This window comes from Musca autumnalis, unplaced genomic scaffold (assembly GCF_047663935.1).
Source record: "Musca autumnalis isolate F117 unplaced genomic scaffold, ASM4766393v1 scaffold_5, whole genome shotgun sequence".
Classification (NCBI taxonomy): domain Eukaryota; kingdom Metazoa; phylum Arthropoda; class Insecta; order Diptera; family Muscidae; genus Musca; species Musca autumnalis.
In genome coordinates, this window is record NW_027412088.1 from 114,178,628 (window position 1) to 114,205,542 (window position 26,915).

At 34.9% G+C, this 26,915-nt stretch overlaps 1 protein-coding gene across 1 annotated transcript in view; it reads left to right on the forward strand.

Moving 5' to 3' along the window:
* Positions 1–26,915, forward strand: part of Gp210 (nucleoporin 210) — a 246,615-nt gene that overhangs the window by 67,319 nt on the left and 152,381 nt on the right. The window contains exons 16-17 of the mRNA XM_073992963.1: positions 1,465–1,570; positions 23,111–23,229. Coding sequence (XP_073849064.1) covers positions 1,465–1,570; positions 23,111–23,229 — 225 coding nt within the window. The remainder of the gene's footprint in view (positions 1–1,464; positions 1,571–23,110; positions 23,230–26,915) is intronic.

Genomic DNA, 26,915 nt, shown 5'->3' on the forward strand with positions numbered 1-26,915 from the left:
TACGAGTTGTAAAAGATATGACACAAAATACCGCTGAAACAACATGAAATAACCACTTTTAGAGTTTCAGAATGTTCTGAAGAATTGCTGAGAACATTTGTTAATAAAACAATATTTTTATTTTTTTAAGTGTTTTTGGAGTGTTTTAAAGTGACATGTTTCCAAAAAACACAATTCCACTTACAAAACCAAAAAAAGGATTAATTATAATGCGATTCCAAAGGGATAGTTAAAATGCAGTGCCGAATGGTTAGTTAAAATGGAGTGCTAATGAAGTGCATCTTTCAGTAGTCACGCTCTTGTAAAAATCAGGAGTGAAAATGCATAATGTGATGCACTTCCAGATCACTTGTACATATGATTTAACAGCATATTTGGAGGCAAACATTTTGCTGGGTATATTGTTAATAGGCCATGTTTATATTATAGCCTTTTGCAGGGTTAAACTTCTTAATGAGTATTTATTTGATGTATACGCAAAGGAATTGACATTTGAACCCCAGTGGGTTTGTTAAATCCGGTCATATATAAACGTACTAATACGCTAATGGATTTGTTTATTTACTTTTAAATAACGTAAACAGTTTTTTCCACAAACACTACTTACAAATAATTCATTATTCCTTAAAATTGAAAAAATAAACTCGCTATTCAATGCATGCTAAAAATGAATTTCTGTATGTGTGTGTGTGGGTGGTGTTTGCAGTTTTGTCCTTTACCTTCAAACTTCGATTTTACTACAGCTTAGAGTAATGTAAACTAACTTGATTTTCTATTTTTTTCTTTTTTCTGCAACCCGATTTTCCTGAATGGCAAATGTATGCACTGGTGTTAACATTGGCATTGTCGTCGTCACCGTTATCGATGGTCGTTGCTCATCGCAAAAAATCCTCATCTGCCGTTTCGTTCTCTCCCTTTGCCGGTGATCATGTACCAAAAATGTTCCACGCCAACTACTGTTGATGAAACTAAAATGCATCCTGTGGTAAAAACTATAACACTGTCAACGCTATATCCTGCTACAACTGCTACTCTTGTTTGTGCCGCTACCATCACCACCACTTCTATATCGACGGATGTTGGTTACGATTATGCCGGTGTTGCTGTGTACAATGATTTTTCAATCGTGCCTCCATCTCCATCCGTCCCCGCAATACCCATTGAATAATCAACATGTTGATTTTATATTCTCAATAACGGCAATGCCAACGCCAACAACAACAACAACAACATTATCAACGTCAACCATAATAATAATGCAAACGTTGTTATTCGTTTGCGCTATGTTGACTGGTTTGGGGATGCTAATTCGTTGCTGCTGATGATGATGATGGTCCTGCGATGCGGCGAATGGTTTTCAATGACTGACTCCTTCGTCATTTGGCACCACTGCTGCTGGTTTATTGGTTCTTGCGGATTGATGATGCGTGTGCATGGGGGATTTCCTTGAAATGTTTACTTTAGACAATTTTCTCTGTCGGTGACATTATATGCTTTGATTCTCCACTGCCAATGTCATCGATTTGGATGAGTTCGGATGAACAAATTATCTCCATCGACAGTCGAACAGGTGAGTTGTTGGCCCAGTTGTATATGTATATGTCTCCCTCTCCCCATGTGCGTGTGTGTGTTTCGATTTTGATTGTGTATGTACCCAACTGTGCAGATTAGGTGCCTGAATGCAAAATCGTTAACATCAGTTGTGCTGAGGTGGCGATGTTTGTGGGGGTGGTGTGATTTTCCATTTTATTATTTCAACTTAAGTATCCACTTATTGGCTAACAATCAATGTTTGTTGTGATAATACAAATTGAAAAATGCTTCAGTATTAGCTTTTGAAAGTGTGTTTTATAACACGAAGATAATCAGGAATGCGATCGAATGGAATCGCATTAATGGTTTCACTTATAAAAAATGGCATGTTTTAAGCTCACAACAAAAGTCAATTATAATTTCTAATAATTTTTGAACAAGGCCTTTTAGAATTTCTTTAAGATGTTTGTTACTATTTCAGTTTATTTAATGGGTTACACATTGAGTAAAGCAATTAAGAGAACAGAACAGCCCTGGAATGGAACCCGCAGGGACATCGCCATCCTCAAAGGGCAGCATCAAAAACACTGAAGTAATAGTAAAATTCTTCGATGAAATTTAATTAATATGTCAAATTAGAAAACAATGAAAATGTACTGCAGAAGCCATATGTTTTCAGTTGGAATAATGACCATTTTGTACGATTTTGGAAATAAGTTTAAGACGCCATTTAATTAGATAACGGACTTTCATACACCTTCAATTTTTGATTCATACTTTTACTGTTTTTAAATAGATAACATTTATTTATTAGCCAAAATAATGACAAATGACAAATAATGACAAAAAAATCGCCAACCCTCCACTTCTGAGCCCAAGCGGAACGGGTGGCTAAATCATCACTGCATCACTGCAGCCGGTATAAGTGAGTTGCGGGCAACGGTTAAGTCACTCTCGAACCCTGTGTAGAAGGTAGATATGTATTCATTGAAGTTTGGCGATATTACGCTTGACTGATGCAAAAAGGTGCGCAAGTTATTTTAATGACATTTTGTGGAGCACCCCGGGAATGACAGGGCGAAGAGAATAGTACTATGTCGCATCAAATCTCATCCTGCTGAGGATGAACCACGCTAGTTTACAATGGATGATGTTGTAAATGCCATCAGGAACGCTAAATCATCCAATGCGTTGGGCCCTGATGGAATTACCATGGGTAATGCTGAAAAATCTGGATGTGCCGGAAGTGGAGTATCTCACTAAAGTCCTAAACTTGTCACTAGCAACCCTCATTGTTCCCGAAGTCTGGAAAATAGGAAGGGTGGTCCCGCTTCTGAAGCCGGCCAAGGTGAATCGTACAGGCAGATTTCGCTTTTGTCGCCCGTAGCAAAGACCCTTCGTTCTCCACAGCGTCAGAAATAGATATCCAGTTGCTGATCATCAGCAGGGATTCCGTAAGCAACACAGCACGACAACAGCGGTGCACGCCATCTTCACACATATTTGTCGAGGACTCATGAGATCGTAACGTATACGCGTGATTGTACGATCTTGGCGTCGGATATCTTCCTTGATGCCATATGTAGAAGACTGAACAAATCTATACTTATAAAAGAGTTGAGTAATGATGACTCACTGACTGACTGACTGATTCATAATCAACGCCCAGGCTAAACGGCTGGAGCTAGAATCTTGAAATTTTGAGGGAGTGTCACTCTTGGTCCCAAGGTGTCAGATAAGGCTGGATTTTTGGAAATTCGAACTAGAACGGTACGAAAAGTACTAAAAGGTACTAAATATGGTACCCTTAGTATTTGCCAAACGCGAAGAGCTAGAATTCTGAAATTTGGAATGAGGTTCACTGATGGAGAGTTAGAAAGGTGTACCAAAGGGTTTTTGGAAATTCGAACTATAAGTGTACGAAAAGTACTAAAAGTTACTAAATTTAGTACCATTTGGTATTACGTGAACGGATAGAGCTAAAATCTTAAAATTCGGAATGAAAATCAAGGTTTAGAAGATGAATTGATATAAGGAGGTGGTTTTGAAATTGTGTACTCATGTGTACGAATTGTACTAAATGGTACTAAATTTGGTACAATTTGAATTTGGGCGAAACGATTCTGAAATTTGGAATTACTATTACTGTTGGAGTGTAGGTTTGAGATATGGAGGTAGTTTTCGAAATTCGTACATATGGGTACGAAAGGTACTAAATAGTACCAAACAAGGTTCAATTTGGATTTGGGGGAACGGATGGAGCTGAAATCCTGAAATTTAGAATTAGGATAACTGTCGGAGTGTAGGATAGAGGTATTTTGGAAATTCGTACTTTTGGGTACGAAAAGTACTAAATGGTACCAAATTTGGTACAATATGAATTTAAGTGATCGGATAGAGCTGGAATAGTGAAATTTGGAATTAAGATTACTATTGGAGTGTGGGATTGGGATACTTTTGGAAATTCGTACTTATGGCAACGAAAAGTACTAAATTCGTACTTGTGGGTACAAAAAGTACTGAGTGGTACTAAATTTTGCATAATTTGGATTTGGGTGAACGGATATAACAGGAATTCTGAAATTTGGAATTAAGATTACTGTTGGAGTGTAGGATAGAGGTCGTTTTGGAAATTTTTGGTTATGGGTACGAAAAGTACTAAATGGTACCAAATCTTGTACAATTTGGATTTGAGTGATCGGATAGAGCAGCAATATTGAAATTTGAAATAATGATTACTATCGGAGTGTGGGATTGGGATACTTTTGAAAATACGTACTTATGGCTACGAAAAGTACTAAATGGTACCAAATTTGGTACAATTTGTATTTGGGTGATCGGATACATTTGGAATCCTGAAATTTGAAATTAAGATTACTGTTGGAGTGTTGCATAGAGGTAGGTTTGGAAATTCGGACCTATGGGAACAAAAAGTACTAAATGGTACTAAATTTGGTACAATTTGGATTACGGCGATCGGATGCAGCTGTAATCCTGAAATTTGGAATTAAGATTACTGTTGGCGTGTAGGGTTGAGGTAGTTGTGGAAATTCGTACTCATGGGTACGAATAGTACTAAATAGTACCAAATTTGGTACAATTTGGATTTTGGTGAACGGATATAGCAGGAATTCTGAAATTTGGAATTAAGATTACTGGTCGAGTGTTTGATAGAGGTAGGTTTGGAAATTGGGATCTGTGGGAACAAAAAGTACTAAATGGTACTAAATTTGGATGCAGCTGCAATCCTCAAATTTGGAATTAAAATACCTGCGGAAGTGTAGGATTGAGGTAGTTTTGGAAATTTTGGTTATGGGTGCGAAAAGTACTAAATGGTACCAAATTTGTTACAATTTGGATTTGAGCGAACGGCTAGAGCTGTAATCTTGAAATTTGGAATTGAGATTACTGTTGGAGTTTGTTTTGGAAATTTGTACTTATGTTTACAAAAAGTACTAAATTTGGTACAATTAGGATTTGGTAGTCTTAGGGATGCGAAGATGTTTCAATGCATGGTACAATTTTGTATTGGACTAACGAATAGATCTGGATTCGTTAGATTGTGAATTAAGATTACTGTTGTTATTTGGTAATAACGTCAGATTTAGGAAATATGTACCATAAATATACGAATTGTACTATATGGTACAGGATTTGGTACAATTTGTTATTGTGTAAAGAGAATTTTGAAATATTAGGAGAAGGTTCGTATTTATATGTTTTTTATTTATTTATTTATTTCAAATATTTATTATAATAAAAAATTACAATAAAATTATATAAAAAATAGCACTAGCATCTAAGGCTATCGGCTATATTTATATGTAAAGTACTAAATAGTACTATAAATGGTTTTGGGGGAACAGATAGAGCTGGAAATGAGGATCGCGGTTGGTGGGTTAAGCCGTCTTGGCGCTGAGCACCCCAATTAAAATATCTCACAATTATGGCTGGCTCTTGATGTGTAGGCGTGAGGAAAATAGGTCTTACGTACTTACATGAAAATAAATATCAATTAAAATAGGTATTAGTAAAAAAATTTTCTATGTTCACCGTTCTATATTATATATTTTTTATTTGTTTTGTATATCCTTTCCGCATACGAAGTAGCGGGTACTTTGCTAGTATATTAATATATGAAGTAAATTTGCCAATCCAGAGCACGGTGCTCTTGAATCAAATTTAAATGGAAGGTGCTTACACCTGGAAAGTTTATGCGGATTCTGAAACTACAATGTTCATAGATGAGAAAAATCAAAAAACAAAAAAAAAAATCGCCGGAGCGCTTTTTAAATAAATCGCGATTCAAGTTGACATTTTTAGGGGTTGTTTAGGTTTTCACGATTTTGCTCAGAAACCGCAAGTCCTATAAAAATAAAACTGAAGAAAATGTTGAAGCTTTGAAAATTCTCTACAAGATTGACCTTTACGGTATTTCCGTAGGTTTTACCATTTTTGAGATATTGAAGTTCAAATTGGGACAATGCACTGACTGTATCGCCCCCTTATAAAACAATGTCATGAAGGGTGAGCCTTAACTAACTTTTAATGAAAACCGCTTACACAGGGGAAGTTTTTGAAACAGCAATGTTCATAGATGAGAAAAATCCAAAAACATGAATATATCGCTGTAGGGATTTTTAAATAAATCGCGGTCAAAATTCACATTTTTAGGTATTTTTTAGGTTTTCACGATTTTGCTTGGAAATCGCAAGTCCAATCGAAATGGAGCTAAAGAAAATGTTGTAGCTGTGAAATTTCTCTACAGGATTGACGTTTATGATTTGTTCTCAGGCTGTACCATTTTTGAGATAAAGAAGTTCAGTTTACATTTTTAGGTTTTTTTTGTTAGGGTTTCGCGATTTTGCTTGAATACGGCAAGTCTTATCGGAATGGACCTGAGAATATCTTATAGCTGTAAAAATTCTCTACAAGACTGGCTTATGTAATTTTTCCTAGGTTGTACCATTTTTTTTATAAATATAAATTGAAGTTGGGAAATTGAAGTCATGACATTGTTTTATAAGGAGACGATACAGAATTGAATTGAATTTAAATTGTCCCAATTTAAACTTCTATATTTCAAAAGTTGTAAAACCTACGAAACTATTAAGGTCAATCTTGTAGAGAATTTTGATAGCTACAACATTTTCTTTATTCCCATTTTGACAGGACTTGCGGTTTCCAAACAAAATCGCAAAAACCTAAACAACCTCTAAAAATGTCAACTTGAATCGCGATTTATTTAAAAAGCGCTCCGGCGATTTTTTTTTGTTTTTTGATTTTTCTCATCTATGAACATTGTAGTTTCAGAATCCGCAAAAACTTCCCAGGTGTAAGCACCTTCCATTTAAATTTGATTCAAGAGCACCGTGAGAGGTTTTTCTTATCCAAATTATGGTCAAACATACAATAAATCTGCACTTTTTCGACAGTGCCTCCCACCCAGGCATATCAGGAGGGATCTTCATAGTGTCTACATCAGTAATCACACAGGTTTGAATATCATTCACACAGATGCAGTCACAGATGTCATATACAACTATCGTATCAATACCACTGCAGCGGGTTCTTTGTACCGGATTGAACTGAAACCAAACGCGTGTCAACCAGCGGCTGCCAAGCCAGCAACAAACGTATGCTGCTACCACAATAACACTTTCGTGTGAATGTGGTCTTCTGAGAAAGGTGGAAGTTAGGAAAAAGCTTAAGGAAAGGTTGGATTCGTATTAGACTAAGGATGAGTTTGAAAAATACAATAAAATGTAGGTAGAATTGTTTCTCCTTTGTATGTTTCGTCGTTACCCACCATACCATTGAAAACGATATAGCTTTCGAATGTTTCTCTATAGTTTTGCGGATATTTTGTTCGAGAACGACACACGAGAATGAAAACGATTCATTCGTCGCTCAGTTTGTGGCAGAAAAATCTTAGATTTTTGAATATCGTTAATAATTTTATTAGCGAATAAATTGACGATAGTTTTACGGTAGTGGCGAAAAACATTTTTGGTGGAGCTTCTTGATGTTTCTGTTATGTACTTTTTTCGTTTTTATTTCTTTGTTATGTTTGCGATTCGATATGTAACTGTTGGTCAACATTGTTGTCTTGTATTTGGTAACCTACCCATATGTTGTGTTTATCAACACTTATTGTTTATATTATAAGTAGCATTTATATCGAAATTATTTGAAAAATGAAAATGGGAATTTTATAAAAATAACATAAAATTATTTTTAAAACAAAAAAATTTCCAAAGTAAAAAATGTTTCTCGAAACAAATTTTCTTGTGAAGAAAAAACATTAGCCAAATGTTCGTAAATTGTATCGATCTTTGGTTCGGGTTTTGATTTTATGGCCTCATCTACATCGGGCTAAAACGACTGTTTTTCCAGGGCTTTATCTCAGAAACTAACTAGAACTTTGCTGTGCGGAATTCAGAAATATTGTAGTCCTAGAGTAGTAGAACTTCAGAGTCAAATAATTGGTAATTGGTTCCAAAATAATTTTCTAATGAAGTCAGACTTCACTTATAGAAAAAGTTTTTTTTTCAATAAATTCATTTAACGTCTCGATAACGTATCTTGTGATTCCAAACCAGTTTGAGTATCTGTCTTTGAAAAACTAATGGAAGCCAGAAAATGTTTTAAAGAAGCGATTCAAGAAATCATTAAAGGAGAGGATTGGAGTTGTGTTGATGACACTCCATTATAAGTTCTAAGAGATAGATAGATAACCCGTTTATGCAAAATAATATGTTTTATTTAAGAAATGTTCCCGGTCACACACCGTTTGGCTTGTAATTTATGGGATTCGCCTAACTTATTATTTTTCATTCGGCTTACTGCTATCTTGGTCTCATTCCAGCTAAGTTGTAAACATTTATTACCATCTTCTAAATATGATTTTGCACCATTTTCGTTACTACTAACTCAGTTCCAATAGCTTGAAAAACATATTTCCCATATCCTCAGTATTATCTCGCAGAATTCTTCAGTCTCAATTTTCCATACAAATGCTTTTTTTTATTAAGGCGAAGGTCAATTATAGTGATATTTAATTAATTCTCTTTCGAGTTGAGCTGTTAGGCCTTTATAGATACATTGAAAAATTAGGAGTCTACCGAAGTCCCACGCATCCAACCATTACACTACGTTTCACGGGTGGTAAAGCCGATCTTCAGGTGTATTAGGATGTTGTTTTTGTGGCAGACGAAGGCAAAGCTTGGAAACTAGTACATATATCGCACTTCATTAGATAAATGTATATGCGAAATTATGTCAGTTAACTGAAACTCCAAACTTTTCCTATAGTCCTGCTTGGTAATCTCATTTTTCAATGTTCACAAATACTATGGTAAGTTTTATTCCGACATCATTAGTAATTGCTCTTCTATATCAGAAGATTTTTTATTTTTGATTTGATCATCAATTATTGTCTACTAAAGTTTTGACAAGTTGATGGTGGCTTAGAACGCTAAGACGCCGGCAAACTTGACACTCAGTTGTCGGAGACCCAGGTTCGAAACGCAGCCTGGCTCATGCTGAAATTATTTTTTATTTTTACCTTATTAAGGCGAAGGCCATTTGTAGTGATATTTAATTAATTCTCTTTCGAGTTGAGCTGTTAGGCCTTTAGAGATACATTGAAAAATTAGGAGTCTACCGAAGTCCCACGCATCCAACCATTACACTACGTTTCACGGGTGGTAAAGCTTATTATTTAATCTTTAATCTTCAGGTGTATTAGGATGTTGTTTTTGTGGCAGACGAAGGCAAAGCTTGGAAACTAGTGTATATATCGCACTTCATTAGATAAATGTATATGCGAAATTATGTCAGTTAATTTTTTTTAATTTTAACGGTAAAACTCTTCACCCTCTCTCCTTTCCTCCCGGTACCTCTATTGTGCACCCGGCATTGTATTTTTTATAAAATAAACCATTTCCACCTTCACCTTTAATTGCCACTCTTATCAGTCGCTTTGAAATGAATTTAATTTCCGGCATAAAAAAGGTAATCTAAAAAAATACTGTTTACTTTGTTTCGTTCGTTTTTAATGGAGATACATATTTAATACGGAGGTGAAATGTTTTAATGTCTCTATTTTCTTTTCGATTATTATCAACATTGTTTGGCCCAAAATAAACACACATAACAAAAAACAACAACAAAAACTGATTTAATTGAAGTTGTTCATAACTTTAAATACCCATTTTGACTTTGATTACATGACAAGCGATGAGTATCTATTGCAAATCCCACAACAATATATGACAATAAATGTCAATAAAAGTTTTTACATTGACGTTTTTATACAAACGCACACATTTGCTTGTCATCGGCTATCCTGCTGTTGTCAACGTAATAAATATCTGTGTTACTACTCCTCTTCATCAAACATTATGCCCATTGTGGCCGGTGGTTCCTTCATATATTCATGTATTATACTTCTATCTACTATGTTTTGGTTTAATATAGATTTGTGTATGTGCGCTGGTGTGGGTGTGTGCGTATTGGTATGTCAACATTGTCGTTATAGTTTCAGAATGATCCAACCAACTCCCACAACAATTACTGGCCAGGTCTCGTGCGTACCCTGTTTTCGTATTTTCAACACAGCGGTAGTTTGTCGAATTCTGTCTGTTTACTTTTATTTGGATGACAACTTGTTTGTTAATAAAACGTGCTCTTGTGTGGAATGCGTGAACAGTGGAAAGTTCACAAAAAGGACAAATACTTATTTTAATTATTATACCCTCAGTAAAATTAAAATGTGCCTCATCTAAATAAGAACGGGTTTGGACCCCAAGTATGGTTGGACGAAATACCTTTCAGAGCCGATTTAACCATGTCCATTAGGGTTATGAGTATTTTTTTCTTTCCTTAAAAATGATTTCCTGTAGCAGGAATGAATTAACTTTTTCCTATTAACTAAAATAACGTTTATTCCATTTAAGTATTAACAAGTAAGAAAAGCGTTAAGTTCGGTCGGGCCGAACTTTTTATACCCTCCACCACAAATTTCAGCCATTTCGGTGGATTAATGTGGCCACTACCTTCAAAATACCGAAATTCGGAAGGTACCGTTCTATGGGGGCTATATGATGGCGTGGACCTATACCTACACATTTCTGGGGGAAAGTTTTATACGCCTAAAGAAGACTAAATACCAAATTTCAGCCATATCGGTGTGATAATGAGGCTAAAACGTTCAAAATATCGAAAATCGGGAGATATTGTATTATGGGGGCTATATGAACACGTGGACCTATATAAACATTTTATGGTAGAAATGTTTCTTAGCCTCTGGAAACACAAAATACAAAGTTACAACCGATTCTTTGGTCAAATGGGTCTAAAACATTCAAAGTGTATTAAAAGGACGCGTACTTTATATGGGGCCTTATATGGGGGCTATACCAAAACGTGGACCTATATAACCCAAATTTGGTAGGACTATTTTTTGGCCTCCGAAGACACAAAATACCAAATTACAACCAATTCTGTGGTCAAATGGGTCTAATACATTCAAAATATATTAAAATGACGCGTACTTTATATGGGGCCTTATATGGGGGCTATACCAAAACGTGGACCTATATAACCCAAATTTGGTAGGAATATTTTTTGGCCTCTGGAGGCACCAAGTACCAAATTACAACCAATTCGGTGGTAAAATGGGCCAAATATATTAAAAATTCCTTAAAACGACGACGCGTCACGCGTCATTTTGTATGGGGGCTATACGAAAGCGTGGACCTACATAGCCCGCTTTCAATACCAAAAGTCCTACGTAAATATAACACATTTTCCCAAAATTTCATCAACCTACGTCAATCCGTTCGGACGCTAGAGTGATTTCCACAGACGGACAGACGGACAGACGGACAGACGGACGGACATGGCTATATCGATGTAGAATTGCGCGCTGATCAAGAATATATATACTTTGTGGGGTCTACAATGATTATTTCGAGTAGTTACAAACGTAGTGACAAACTTAATATACCCCCATCCTATGGTGGAGGGTATAAAAAGGGTACCGCACAAACCACTTTGAAATGAAAAAAAAAATATTCTCAAAGAATTTCTTCTGCACCAATTAATGACCAAAATAACTCTTATATTACATTGTGCAACACTGAAAATGCAAACAACTTTTAATGGGTAAAACGACCCTTTCTTCCACTGATCGGGGCTTTATCTTAAAAATTAATAAGAATTTAACGCGCGGTCTTCAGCGATATTGTAGCCCTAAAGTAGAAGAATTTACGTGTCAAACAGAAGAACTAGGAAAAACAGCATCTAGCGCGTCAAAATCGATAAAATATATGAAAGCTTAGATAATTTCTAGAATTTTGGTCAGTAGCAGCTAAACTATTGGGAGTTGAACCTAGTATGCTTTCGCAAACATTTTCCAAACAATGTGCTCAGCAAATCTTCAGAACATTCTGAAACTCTAAAATATTTATTTCACGTTCTTTAGGCAGTATTTCATATCATACTTTCTAAAAAACACGTTTCAAACAATATTCACAATACCTGTTTATTTTCATATATGGGATTTCAAAGCACTGTTCATATATTTATCAAATTTTCTTTGAAAAATGTGCTAGAAATAGGGTAATAGAGGCATTTTACAAGAATGGAATGTCCTGAAGAGTTGTGAATTACGCTCCAGCGGAAAATGTACGAAAAATGTAACAGTTTTGGGGGTATGGTGTGAAATGTACGAAATGAAGTAATTTTTACATATATTATGCATTTTGAGGCAACAATGCAGTTTTTTCGAGGTGATTATTCCTCCAAATATTTTCTTCATGCTCATTTCAACAGATTTGCTTCAGAGGTTTAAACAAGATTCGAATTGGTTTCAGAGATATTGCCTCGATTTGCTCTAAAAAGTCAATATTTAGCCATGTTTAGATGATGCCACAATATCTAACCCCGATCTAATAACACAAAACCCAAATAGGGTTTTTGTCGTTTCGGTTTTTACTTTCATAAAATCTGCAGAAGAAGTTGTTTGCATAAAATTACCTTGACAATGTTGCACAGTGTTATTTAAATACTGAAAAAGGTCACGCACAAACCACTTTCAATTGCTATTTTATATAAAATAAAATTATATATGATATCTTTTACATATAAAAGATATGATAATACAATTTGTGAAAACAATGTCATTCTGGTTATGTTGTGAGGCTCTAAAGCTTGTTTTTAGTTATATATATGTTTACAGTGACTCCAAAAATGTCCAAAGTGCAGATAAAAAAACGCTTACTATGATTTTGTGCGTATGGTTTTTTTTTTTATCGAATCATCTTATAATTAAGATTTCATCTAATCTTAGGTAGAATTTCATCAAAATATGATACAGGGATATGAGGTGGTAAAAAATTCATAGCCCTAAGTCCGTCCGTCTGGCTCAAGTGCACGATAACTCTCAAACGGATTAAACGATTCTGTCCAAAATTTGGCCCTCGTAATATTTTTTCCGAACTTTGATCATTTCGGTCCAACCCATCGGGTACCTTCCCTTGAAGATCCATAGTGCACACAAAATTTCGACAAAGTGTTGTTGTGCTGCCCTGCGATTCTGTAACTACACCTTTTTCAGATGTAATTCGAATCATTTTAGTTGTAATTCGAGAATTCCACTTGTAATTCGTAACATTTTATTTGTAATTCGAGAATTCCATTTGTAATTCGAAACATTTCAATTGTAATTCGAATTATTCCATTTGTAATTCGAATTATTCTATTTGTTATTCGAATTATTCCATTTGTAATTTGAATTATTCCATTTGAAATTCGAATTATTCCATTTGTAATTCGAATTATTTCATTTGAAATTCGAATTATTCTATTTGTAATTCGAATGATTATATTTGTAATTCGTATTATTTTATTTGTAATTCGAATTGTTTTAGTTGTAATTCGAATTATTCCATTTGAAATTCGAATTATTCCATTTGTAATTCGAATTATTCTATTTGTAATTTCAATTGGAATAATTCGAATTACAAATAAAACAATTCGAATTACAAATAAAATAATTCAAATTACAAATAGAATAATTCGAATTACAAATAGAATAATTCGAATTTCAAATGGAATAATTCGAATTACAAATGGAATAATTCGAATTTCAAGTGGAATAATTCGAATTACAAATGGAATAATTCGAATTACAAATAAAATAATTCGAATTACAAATGGAATAATTCGAATTACAAATGAAATAATTCGAATTACAAATATAATTCTCGAATTACAAATAAAATGTTACGAATTACAAATAGAATAATCGAATTACAAATGAAATGTTACGAATTACAACTGGAATGTTTCGAATTACATGTGAAAAAGGTGTGTAGTTAACGACAGACTTGTCGCTAAGTAGAAATGTTTAAGTGTCAAATTTTAATATTACCGATTTTTTCGGTAAATTAGCGACAAAAATAAAGTAATCGCTAAGCTCTACAACCCCACGCAAAATGTCCAACTAAACTGATTCCAAAACTCGCCTATTTTGGAGTTACCATATTTACAAATGTCTTTTATCCTCTATACGGTTTAAAGTTGAATAAACTTGGATAATTTTCTACCCTTTATGCTTGGGTTTCACTGTAGCAATTTACATGTTACGTTCGTGTGTATTTTTCTGTCCGACAAGTTATCATAATTTATCCTGTTAATAACAATAGAATAAAGCAGAAACAACAACAAAAAAACGAAACGAATGGCTCAATCCTCATTACGAATGACATTTACATACCATTCATACGAATGAATGGACACATTTCCGGATACGCACCATAAAATTGTAAATAGCCAACGAATGATGTACCACTGACCACACAACAAATAAACGATGAATTTATTGGACATTTACAAGGCTGACAAATGACATTTCTGTGCCAATATACGCCACCTGCCAGTGATTCTGCTGTTGAAGTCAGTGCTGGTAGAATTAAAGTTTAATACCTTCAATTTTGGTCAATAGAAGTACAAAAATTGTGAAATTGCAGAAATAAGTTATATCCAGAAATAAAAATAATTTATATAAAAACGTCCAATGTTTGCTCTGAGGGAATTCATAAATCGGAAGAATATTCTTAAAATATGCAACGAAATTATTCATTTATTACAAATTGGGGCTGTCTTGTACACAAAATACACAAAAGCTTATATTTTTCCAGTAGTCGCTTTTGTTGGAATGGTTGTTCTTTATTCGTTATTCGAATGTAGATTGGCTTCAAAAATGTTTTTTATGATTATCTTAATGAAAATAACAAATAATGAAAAAACTAAAAAAACTGGATTTGAATTCCCCGAAGGGAGTGATAGATATTGTCCAAACATTGCATATCGCAATATTTCATCCAGACATAGAACAGGTTCGAATATACACTATACCGGCCCACTCCTTCAGGTTCCTCCCACACAAATTTTAAAATGTAACAAATCTAAATCCTACGGTAACTAATATAGTTGGTTGGCGTGATAACTATCTCACGAAATGATTCCGAAAATAGATTCACCTCCTAGCTGATGGCCTATGTCGCTTCATTTCCTCAAATCAAAATAATTAGCAAAACATAAGACATTTATCCGAAACGTTCAAAGTTTCGATGTTTTGTGAGCAAAAATGACCACAATTTTCGGCTTGTCGGCAATCCTGACTGATACTTTTTTGTTTTCTTATTTTTTGTTTGTTATCTATTTATAAGTGTTGTCATCAAGAAACACACATTAGGTTCAATAGCGTATGCAGAATAAATAAAAAAAAACTAAAAAAACTATAAAAGGTTTCCCGATGAAGACCATTGGTTCGTAAAAGTTATAAGAGCCAAATTCTGAATGTATAAATTTTTATAAAACTGTCTGTAAGAAAAATCTTAAACTTAATTCAAAATTTTCATTAACCTTTTGAACCCCGATTTTTTTCCGAAAAGATAAAAATATTTGTCATATTTATTATGATTAGTAGTCGCAAAAATAAGTCCTTTATGCAAAAAATTCTTATCAATTCCTTGCGGTTAGGAAGGTACCAAATGTCGCCTGTGGGTAACATCGGCCCATTGTAGTTATAAAAATGAACAAAGTTTGTTTCTTGAGTCTTTGTATTATCGTTATATTTTTCATTATTCATGTTGTGGAAAAGCATAATCTGATGAGTTTGTTTAATTCTAGGAGAAAATTGATGGAAATGGAATGTAAAATTGGTCTATATTTATTTATATATATTTATATATTTTTTGCTCTAAAATCATAAAAACTATTAACTTTTTTCGACCGGTTTTTGATGTTTTCTTATTTTTTATAGTATTTTAGCACATTTTCTTCACAATGACAAATATTATTGATATTTGCGATTTATTTATATAACAGTTGAGGTGGAATTTGTTTTCAGTTTCAATACACTCCATATTTTAATTTTATGTTGCTTCTCTGCTGCGTTTGATCATGCGCTCTTCCGATTTGTACCCGAACACACTACACAGTGTCCCAAGCGTACGAACTTTAAGAGTTGTTTTAACGCTTACGTTTGCACCACCTACTGTTTTCATTTAACAAAAAAAAAAAAAAAAAAAAAACTAGCGTACGGTGAGCGTTCAACACACAACCCTAGGATTTGTAGTCGGACACACACGCTCTGCTCCACTGTACTCATTACTTAGTGGGTAGTCAAATAAGTAGTTTTAACATCTTGGGTTACTTTGTAATGGGTTACATAATGATAAACGGATCCGAATTTTTGCTGGAAAGTCCATATATCCTGGCAAAGTAATTGAAAATCTTTAAAAAACTCCTACGCACGACACCTTCCGAAGATGGTTATTATATTTCCACTCCTTCCGATGCCTCCCCCACTAAAGCTCAAAAATATTCATGGTTCGTGCGATGTCTAATAAACGGAGAAACCGATTTGGTGCAAACTTTGGATCTCGTAATATTTTGTCAAAAAAAAAAAAAATATGGGTCATATCGGTCAAATCTTTAGGGTACCTACCTCCCTCACAAAAGTTTAACATTTTTCTTTAAGTGCAGTTTAAGGTCTGTTCGCGGATCCCTTGGAAATTGTTACCTTGTGATAATGTTCACTGGGATATTATGTTTTTCGTGGGCAAGTCCATGTTTCCTCTTAATTATACGTGAGCAACTGAAGTGACTGGTGGGTGCGATTTCTATCGAAAGGAATGACTCCCAGTATAGGATCCACTTCCAGCTATGTCGGTCCATTCCTTCAGGTACCTCCTTCGCTACACATATTTTTGTCGGCAAGTTCATACGACCACAAAACTTTTGAAAACTCCTAAATACATAATTTTTTAGTGAGGGTACATCTGTATTACGAATTATCGACATTTATGCATTATTGCGAGTTCCCCATATTTTCTATTATGTATTTTGTAGATGTCATAAATCAAATGCGGACCAAACTCTCAAAATTGGTTTTGCTTTTATGAACGCCTTCCATTATTGTATAGTCTTTTACCGGGTCAGATTCTTTTTGAATTTAAAAGACTTATCTAAACCTATCGTAATATTGTTATGTTTTTGTACCCTGAGCATTTATGCCCACGAGGGTATATACATACAAACACCTTTATACGGGCAAAATGTGGCTCATCAAAATAATGGATTTAGACCCCAAGTATGCTTGGGCGAAATGTGTTTCAGACAATTTCGAGTCGATTTAGCCAAGTCCGTCCGTCTATTTGGGTGGCTGGTGCGCATGATAACTCTCGAACGGATGGATCGATTTGGTCCAAAATTTGGCGTTAGTAATATTTTATCCAAACTTAGTTTAAGTTCAAAGATGAGCCACATCGGTCCACATCTTCAGATACCTCTGCCACAAAAATTCGAAAATGTTCGGAAAAATTGTGCGCACGATAGCTCTTGAAGCGAGTAACCGATTGTCCATACTTTGCACATCATAAAACTTCTACCAGACATAGATGAGATTCCAATATGGACTCTATCGGTCCACTCCTTCGTGTACCTCCCACACAAAATTTCGAAAAAGTTCAGCTTTAGGCCTGCTCTCTAATCGCTTTGATTTTTGTAGTAACAACTTGTATTCGCTGCCTCCTTTACAGCGGTATAAGTTTTATCAGAGGCAAGTTCATACCTCCTGAGAAAACAGTCCAAAAGATTTAAAAAGCCTCTATGGCACCATGTGTAGTGGTTGGAGCGCACGATAACTATCGAACGGATCAGCCGATTCGTTCTAAAATTTGGCGTTCATAATATTTTGTCCAATCTTAGATTGAATTTAAAAGAACTTATATCAAAGATAGACCATATCGCTCCACTCCTTCAGGTACCACCCCCACAAAATTTTGAAAATGTTCGGAAAATTGTGAGCACGATAATTCTTGAAGTTTGTAACCGATTTGGTCCATACTTTTCGTATCGTAATATCTCTATGGGACATAGATCAAGTTCGAATTTAGACTATATGGAGGTCCACTCCTTCAAATCGCTTTAATTTTTGTTGTAACAACTTGTATACGCTGCCCCTTTACAGGGGTATACGTTTTATCAGGGGCAAGTCCATACCTCCTAAGAAAACAGCCCGAAATGTTAGAAAAACCCCTATGGCACCATGTGTAGTGGTTGGTGCGCACGATAACTCTCGAACGGATCAGCCGAATCGGTCCAGAATTTGGACTTCGAATCCCTTTGGTTTTTGTTGTAACAACTTGTATTCGCTTTCTCCATTAAGATGATACATGTTTTTTCAGCGGCAAGTCCTTACTTCTTGAGATAATGGCCCAAAAGCTCCAAAAAAGCCTGCCGGCACCAACTAAACTGTGTAGTACGTAAGATAACCCCCCAAAGGAGAAACGGTTTTGGCCCAAACGTTGTACCTCGTATTATATAGACGTCAGAAGTATTGTATGTTACTTCTTTTCTTTAGGTACGAGGCTGAGGGTATACGTCTGTCGACCAAGCCGACTGATACTTTTTTACCTGTTTAACTATTGGACCATATCTCTGAAATCAATGAAAATGTTTTCTTAGGCATACTTTTAGTGCTAATATAAATGAAGCGAAGGCCTAACACAGAAACAGAATCTCGTGCCTAGAAGTTGATAAATTCCAATTCTATTTCCATTTTCAAAAAGTTGTGAGTAATTTTTAACAAATTCAGTATTTCATTTAAACGAATATTTCTTTCAAAAGAATGTTGTGGTTCTGTATTTCAATAAATCGCTAGGTTGAAATTAAAAAAATACGATCCGTAGTGAACCCTAGATTTGACGATATTAATTAAATTTCCATTTAAAATTAAATTGAAAATTATGTAATTTTCAAATAAGAAATTATTAATATTAAAATACCAATTATTAACTTTTCCAGTTAATAGATTTTCGTTGTACTAGTTGTTGGTATTTCGTTCGATAATGCTGTGTGTGTGTGTTCAAATTTCGTTGTGAGCTACATACATACCAGAGATCAGATTGAGATGATTCGTGTTTTGTATGCATTCATTCGTTCGTTGCTATTGACATGCATTCATTCGCAAATATCAACTGATGTTATTGCTTAACGTGCATTCATTATTTTTGATGATTGCCTTCTTTCAACACTATTTTTCTAGTGCCGTTACATGTCAAGCAACAAAATTGCAGTAAACATAACAAATCATTCACTGTATTTGCTATGCTTTCGTTGCCTTTTTAGTGCATTACAGTGCAGTGTGCGTAAATAATTAATAGACTGGTCAACACAATTGTCTTTCATGTGATTTTATAGTGTTTCTAACACATATTGGCGAGTTATTTTATACCCTCATCTATACTATGTCCTATATCCGTTTGTAACTCCTCTAAATAATCATTTTGGATCCCACAAAGTATATATATTTTTGATCAGCGTACAATTCTACGTCCGCCCGTCTATGGAAATCACTCTAGATGGATACAATTTTTATTAAAATCTATTGTAGGTATGTCTTTTGTATTGTAACAGGGCTATAAAGGTCAACATTTTTGTATAGTCCCCTTACAAAGTGATGAGCCGACGCTTTAAGGAAATTTGAAGGTATTAGCCCCAATTGCCCCCAAATTGGTTGAAATTTGTGTGTTTTTAAGAGGTAAGAAAACATTTTCATAAAAAATCGGTGTATTTGGGTCCACATTTGTGTATAGCCCCTATATAACAGTACCACCAGATTTCATGTATTTTAAAGTTTTTTTTCTACATTTTCAGTCTAAATTGTCTGTAATTTGGTTATGGGGTTCCGTTGAAGGTGGAAGGGGCATTATTATAGGGGGAAGTTCGGAAGAGGATGTTAGGAAATTCGGAAGATGTTGTTCGGAGGTTCGGTGAAAGTTGTTCGGAAATTGGGTGGAGGTTGTTCTGAAATTCGGGGGAGGTTGTTCGGAAGTTCGGAGGAGTTTGTTCGGAATAGTAAACTCTATTTACTAAACAATTATAAATAAAAAAATAATTAAAATAATTAAGTTATTAATTAGACACAATAACTATATTCTTCTTCATGATGGGATCTCTCAAATAACAATATTTTCGGCGGAAATCTGTTTTCAACATAATTTATGGTGGAGGGTATTTAAAGTTCGGTCCGGCCAAACTCGACGCCATTTTCACTTGTTAAATCTGACAATAGTTTTTATCCATCAGTTTTTGGTTTTGAATACAAGCATATTTCTAGTGGCCTGTTTCACTGAGGCGATTCGAATTTAAATTTGTTGGAAATACTACAAAATTTTTGTTTTTTGAAAAATATTTGAATCATTTCATCAAAAGGAAAAAAATTTAAATCTGCTTGCTCACAACTGTATTTAAGAGAAATCTATATTTTCGTCTTTCATGAGTTTTCGTTAGATATTTTAATTTTTTTTTTAAATAATTGTAAATCTAAACATTTTTTTAGATAAACTAATTCAAAGATTACAACAAACTTCGATGTGTAGCTGTATTAACAACACTTAAAATAATCTTGCATTTACGGTAGCGTAAATGCGCGAGCAACAATGTCTTAGATAAACTGGCCATTAAATCGTAAATTTTTGTCTTATACTATATCCTGGTTATTTTTATTTTTTGTAAAATGTTAAGTAAATACTTTCTATTTATATCGCTCATTTACTCAAAGAGTGACACATCTCAAAAAATGGAGTTTCGAGAAAAACGCGTTTTAAGTTAGCGATTGAAATTTGGCTTCCCAACTTAAAAAAACTATTACACAAAAAATAAAATAACCACTTATCAATATATAAATAACTACGTATCAGAGCTAAATATCAGTGCAAGATCGAGCATGATTTGAAGTCTATTAGTGCTTCATAAATTAAAAAAACTATGTTGTTGAATTACGCTAAACTCGTAGTAAATGAGCTGTATTTCGTTGAGTTTTAGAGATGTAGGCATGAAAATTTGACACAAGATAAAGTAAAAGTCTCAGTAAAAATAGAAATTGCTAACTCAGAAAACGCATTTTTTTAGTTATGTCACTCTTTGAGTAAATGGTTTAAAGTTTTTATTATATGTATTAATACTATTTCTTAAATAATCTTGAATTACATATCATTCCCCATATTATGAAATACAAGAAAAACATGTAATAAAATAATCGATAATAAAGTCTCCTACGTTTCTTTCCAATCAAAAATGTTGACCATTCACACCATTCGCTGCCTTTTAGGTATGTTAGGTGTGATTGAGAGAAGGCAAGCAATGCTATGCACTGTTTTCGTCTTACACTCTTGTGATGAATGGTGTGATGTGCTGTTGTTTTGAAGTGATGTGAACTGTCGAAAATAGGCAATGGTTTCTGTGAATACATTCAAAGGCAATGAAATCGCCATTCAAACCGAACTCTGATACATACATCCCATACTAAATCCAAAAGCATCTTCTATCAAAAACTAAGACCAGCACACAGTGTGCTAAATTCAATTTTCCAACATTTGTCCAAAACATTCACTTAAACTTGTGAAATCGTGGTTAAATGGCTTGCATACCCACGCGCCTTCTTTCTAACTGGGACTCGGGTCGTGTTACCGACCAGGCACAGCGGTGACAAGAATCCCTCAGCGTAATTATGGCTACATATTCTGGCTGTTTACACTTTACAATTGGAATAGCTTTTGGTTCTTCGTTAGGAATGGAAATTCAATATTTTTGTAACTCATTGTGATAGGAGAGCTTTCGACCTGAAACCGAATTGACTGTAATTCTCAGTGTATAGTGCAGTAATCCTTCTGTCAGTATAGCTTATATTTTTGTAATGCCACTAAAACACCTTCAGGAATTCTTATAACATTTTTAAAAGTATTTCAATTATTCTTCGGATCTACTGGTTTCAAATTTGATTTGGATTTTTATCAGAAAAACCACAATTTGTTCACACTGTGCATGGAAGAAAAAGTTATGGCAAACATGTGTTCACGTTTGAACTTTCGTTTCAGTTCAAATGGACTTGTCGAACAAATTCTGCATTAAGTGGCGTTGAACGCGCAGCGCCTACTTTGGCATTACTTTCAGGGGAGCCATCCACAGAAAATTTAACTGAAACCCAAATGCAATCTAATGGCAAATATTAAATACCATACTTATGATCTATAGAGACTTACATACATACATACGTATACACAAACTTCATTGGTTGGTAACTGCAGTCAGAATTGACGAAAGCCACTTGAGAAAATTCATTGCAGAAAATGGTGAAAACGCTCCCCTAGAATACACAGTGGCAAATTCACAAAAATTTGGAATGCATTTGGAATGAACAAAGCTTATATTACAATATATATTTCACTTTCAATTTAGATCTGAATAAGATCGATATCATAGTAGCTAGTGTCTTTTTAGCTTTAAGTTTATTATAATTTTAAATTTTATATTTAAATAAATAAAATGAACAAGGCTGAACAAATCATGCTGTTGTCACGAGCCAAAATCAAAGGCTGCGCTAAAAAGCGTTTGTTATGGAAGCCATACTGATTTGACGCTGTAAAAACACATTGCATTTGAGAAATCAAAGTTTGATTGCACAGAAGCCACTCCCACAGCCGTAATGTCTGATGAGCTTCATAACTAACAGGTTACATAATTTGGTGGTTGTGTGGGTTCGAATCTTCGGCTTTCCTTTTCCACTTCCAAAAAATCTTGGATCATTAAGCTCAACTCCAACAAAAAATTAATAAAAATTTACATTAAAAAGATCTTCGCTCAAACAGGCAAAATGCCAAAAAAATCTATTATTATAAAAATGTGTTGGTTGCCTTACATCAAAATTTGGGTCTACATAGTTTAATAATTTCCATAATATATTTTTTCCACGTGTACCCCAAACCGCATTACTGCTATTTAAGAATATGAAGCTCTACAAGACCTTTGCAAACATCACAACTTCTACTACTGCTACTACCACTACTTTTTCATTTAAATATTCTTGTTGTTATTGCTGTTGATTTTGTTTAAGTTCTCTTTATTGTTACTGACTAATGTTGTTGTTGCTGTTTTTTGTGCTGCTGAACCTTGTTCGGAACGCTTTCATATTTTTTTCTTCTCTCTGTTGTTATTATAGGAGTTGGCAGAGTACTTGGAAATCGTTATAAATTGGGCGAAAAAGTGCTCGTTACCAATGGCGATAAGGCAAGCGGCAATTTTATAAAATATGATGTTGAAGTTCGTGATGCCGATGTGGTAAGTAATACCTTTCATTTGATTCTTTTTTTACAGTTTTTTAGTTATGCTGATGCCGGTGGCCTAAATCCTACTGCCCTGGCTGACGTGCTTCCTCGACCATGTATGCTGCTGCGTACATTGTGCAATAATACAAAATATCAAACAAGAAAGCAAACAGGCAACCACGCTATTCGTGTTTTTTATTTTGAACATTGGAACATTTCATCATTTCCATAGAAAGGAAATACAGACGAGTCAATTGAAACTGATACTAATGTTAAATGATGGGGGGATATTAATGTGGGATCTTTTCGCACTAAATGGTGATCTGTTGGCAATGTGTTAATGGGTAGAGTTAGAATTTCCTATTTTAACTGAGGGCCGCGTCGTCTTATAAAGTCGAATGAGTTTTGCGGGAATATCGAATTCTGACATGGCTCGAAACCCCAAGTCTACTGCTGCCGAAGGCAGCCATATATTTGATAAACATATTGAAGTGTCGATTTACAGATCTTGGGTCTTCTCAATAGTTTGCAGCATAATGTATATTTAATTGTTTTGCCACATTGTACGTCCGCCTTTATATTACCCAATTATTGCATTGACCATAGGCATCAGTCGTTCACACAATATTGCGGAGACTATATTATGGGTAATAGGGAGCAGACCATTGCCCCTATAAACAATTTTTGTAGAAAAAAACAAAAACAAACAAAATCGCCGGAGGGATTTTCAAATAAATCGAGGTCAATGTTCACATTTTTAGTGCTTTTTTAGGCTTTCACGATTTTGTTCGTGTTAGGGTTCTACTGTAAACAATCAGAAACTAGGCATCATTGTTATTATACATACACACACACACACTTGCTACCCTCATGCTATACTCTTTCTCACTCAGTCAGTCTCTTTCAGTCATTCAGACAACACAGTCATTGTATTACACCACAAGTAGTAACACGCACATCAATTGTAACGTATTTCAGTTTCCAGAATTAAACAGAATAAATCTTGCTTAAGTTTGTTAATTTATCAATAAGTCTTTTATTTACAACATAAAAGCACAACTGAATCTTTTACTCAAACGTAAGAGTACAACAACTGGCGACGAGGACGGTGAATAAGGAAATAAATTCTTTAATTTCAATTCATCTACGCAAAAATCAACTGCACATAAAATGTCAAGCGAGAACATTGTGAAATTACTAGCTGAACAGCAAGCGGCTATGAATCTTCAAACGCAGTTACTGCAACAATTAACAAATCTACTTCAAGCACAGAGTACTGGAAACACCAAAGATGCTACGAGTCCCAGCACTTCAAAAGCAGCATTAATGGAATCTCTTTCACATTCCATGACAGACTTCGTTTATGAACCGGAAAGCGGATTAATTTTTCAAGCGTGGTACAATCGCTACCAACATGTCTTCGAAAAAGAAGCCCAATCTCTGGACGATCATGACAAAGTTGCGTTACTCTGGAGAAAGATGTCAAACAGTGTTCACGAAAGATTCAGGAACTACGTTCTTCCAAAGAATCCAACAGAAATGAGTCTCAAAGACACCCTGGAGAAACTTAACAAACTATTTGGTAAGGTAGAAACTCAAGTGTCTCAACGCTACAAGTGTTTGCAAATGAAAAAACTTGACGGAGAAGACTATAAGGAATACGCCGGTAGAGTTAACTTACAGTGCGAACTCTTCAAGCTAAATGAAATGCAAGTGGATCAATTCAAGTGTCTAATCTATGTCTTAGGTTTACAATCAAGCAAAGACAACGACATTCGCTTACGTTTACTCAAATTGCTAGACGAAGCAAAGGACTCCACAACTCTAGACACGCTTGTAGATGAAACTCAACGACTCATGGATTTGAAAACAGACAATACATTGATCGAGCATCAATCGCAATCAATATGCGCAGTCAAGAAATTCGCCAAGAACAACAACAAGCATTCCCATAAAATTCCTAAAACGCCCTGCTGGTTATGCGGAGACATGCATTACTCAAAATACTGTCCATTTAAAAATCATAAATGTTCAAAGTGTCAGCAGACAGGTCACAAGGATAACTTTTGCAAAAGCGCAAAACGAGGCAAGTCCACTACAGACAAAACTGCAGTCAAGTCGGACAAAACAAAATACAACGCCAACGCTGTATTCTCTTCAAAGCAACTCCAATTTCAACAATTGCGAAAATATACCACCGTGGAAATAAACAAGAAACAAGTCAAATTACAAATCGACACAGCATCCGATATTTCAATCATATCACGATCAACATGGGAATACATAGGTAAGCCTCACGTACACAAAACAAATGATACTGCAACAGACGTTAATTCCAACAGCATCAGCCTAATCGGAAAGTGTCAATGCAACATAACGGTATCAGACAAAACGCTAACTCTACAATGTTACGTCACGGAAATCGATAACTTAAACATAATGGGTATCGACTGGATACAAAGTTTTAACCTTTGGGACAAACCAATTTCAGCTTGGTGTCGCCAAATATCAAACGATGAATACATATCAAACCTGAGAAGCAAGTTCAAACCTGTTTTCGACAACAGCAGTCTTGGCCTTTGTACAAAAACCAAAGTGCATATTAAACTTCTTCCAGACGCAAAAGAAACATTCATTGCAAAACGCCCAGTACCATATGCCGTGAGAACAGAAATAGAAACAGAGCTAGATAGACTTGAAAAAGCAAATATCATCACACCAGTCAATTCTTCAAAATTTGCAGCGCCAATAGTCGTAAGTAGAAGGAACGGAAAAATTAGAATTTGTGCAGACTATTCCACGGGTCTCAACAATTCAATTGAACCAAATCAGTATCCTCTGCCCACTCCTGAAGAAATTCTCTCAGATTGTCACGATTGTATGATATTTAGTCATTTGGATCTCTCTGACGCATATCTACAAGTAGAAGTCGACGATCAAAGCAAAGACTTGCTAACTATTAATACTCACAAAGGGTTATACAGATTTAATCGCCTCACTCCAGGTATAAAATCAGCACCAGGATCCTTCCAGCGAATCATGGATGAGCTATGCACAGGCATCCAAGGAGCACGAGCGTACATAGACGACATAGTCTTGGCAAGTAGATCTCTTCACGATCACAAAACTAATCTTAATTTGTTATTACAGAAAATTCAAGATTACGGGTTCAAACTCAAATTCGAAAAATGTCAATTTTTCAAACCATCAATAAAGTATCTAGGTCAAATCATAGATAAAAATGGCATACGACCTGATCCAGATAAAATTCTTGCAATACAGAACCTGAAGGTCCCTGAAAACATTTCAGAAGTACGATCTTTACTAGGCTCCATAAACCACTATGGAAAGTATGTCTACAACATGAGAAACATCCGAAAACCACTAGATGATCTCTTAAAAAAATATCACAAATTCATTTGGACCAAAGAATGTCAACAATCTCTCAACGAATTCAAACGCATTCTAACATCGGATTTACTACTAACTCATTACAATCCAGCATTGCCAATTCACATTGCAGCGGACGCATCATCACATGGCATCGGAGCGGTAATATACCATACTTACCCAGACAACAGTGTCAAAGCCATTCATCACGTCTCAAGATCACTTACTCCAACGGAGCGAAATTACAGTCAAATCGAAAAAGAAGGACTAGCACTAGTTTTCGCCGTACAACGTTTCCACAAAATGATT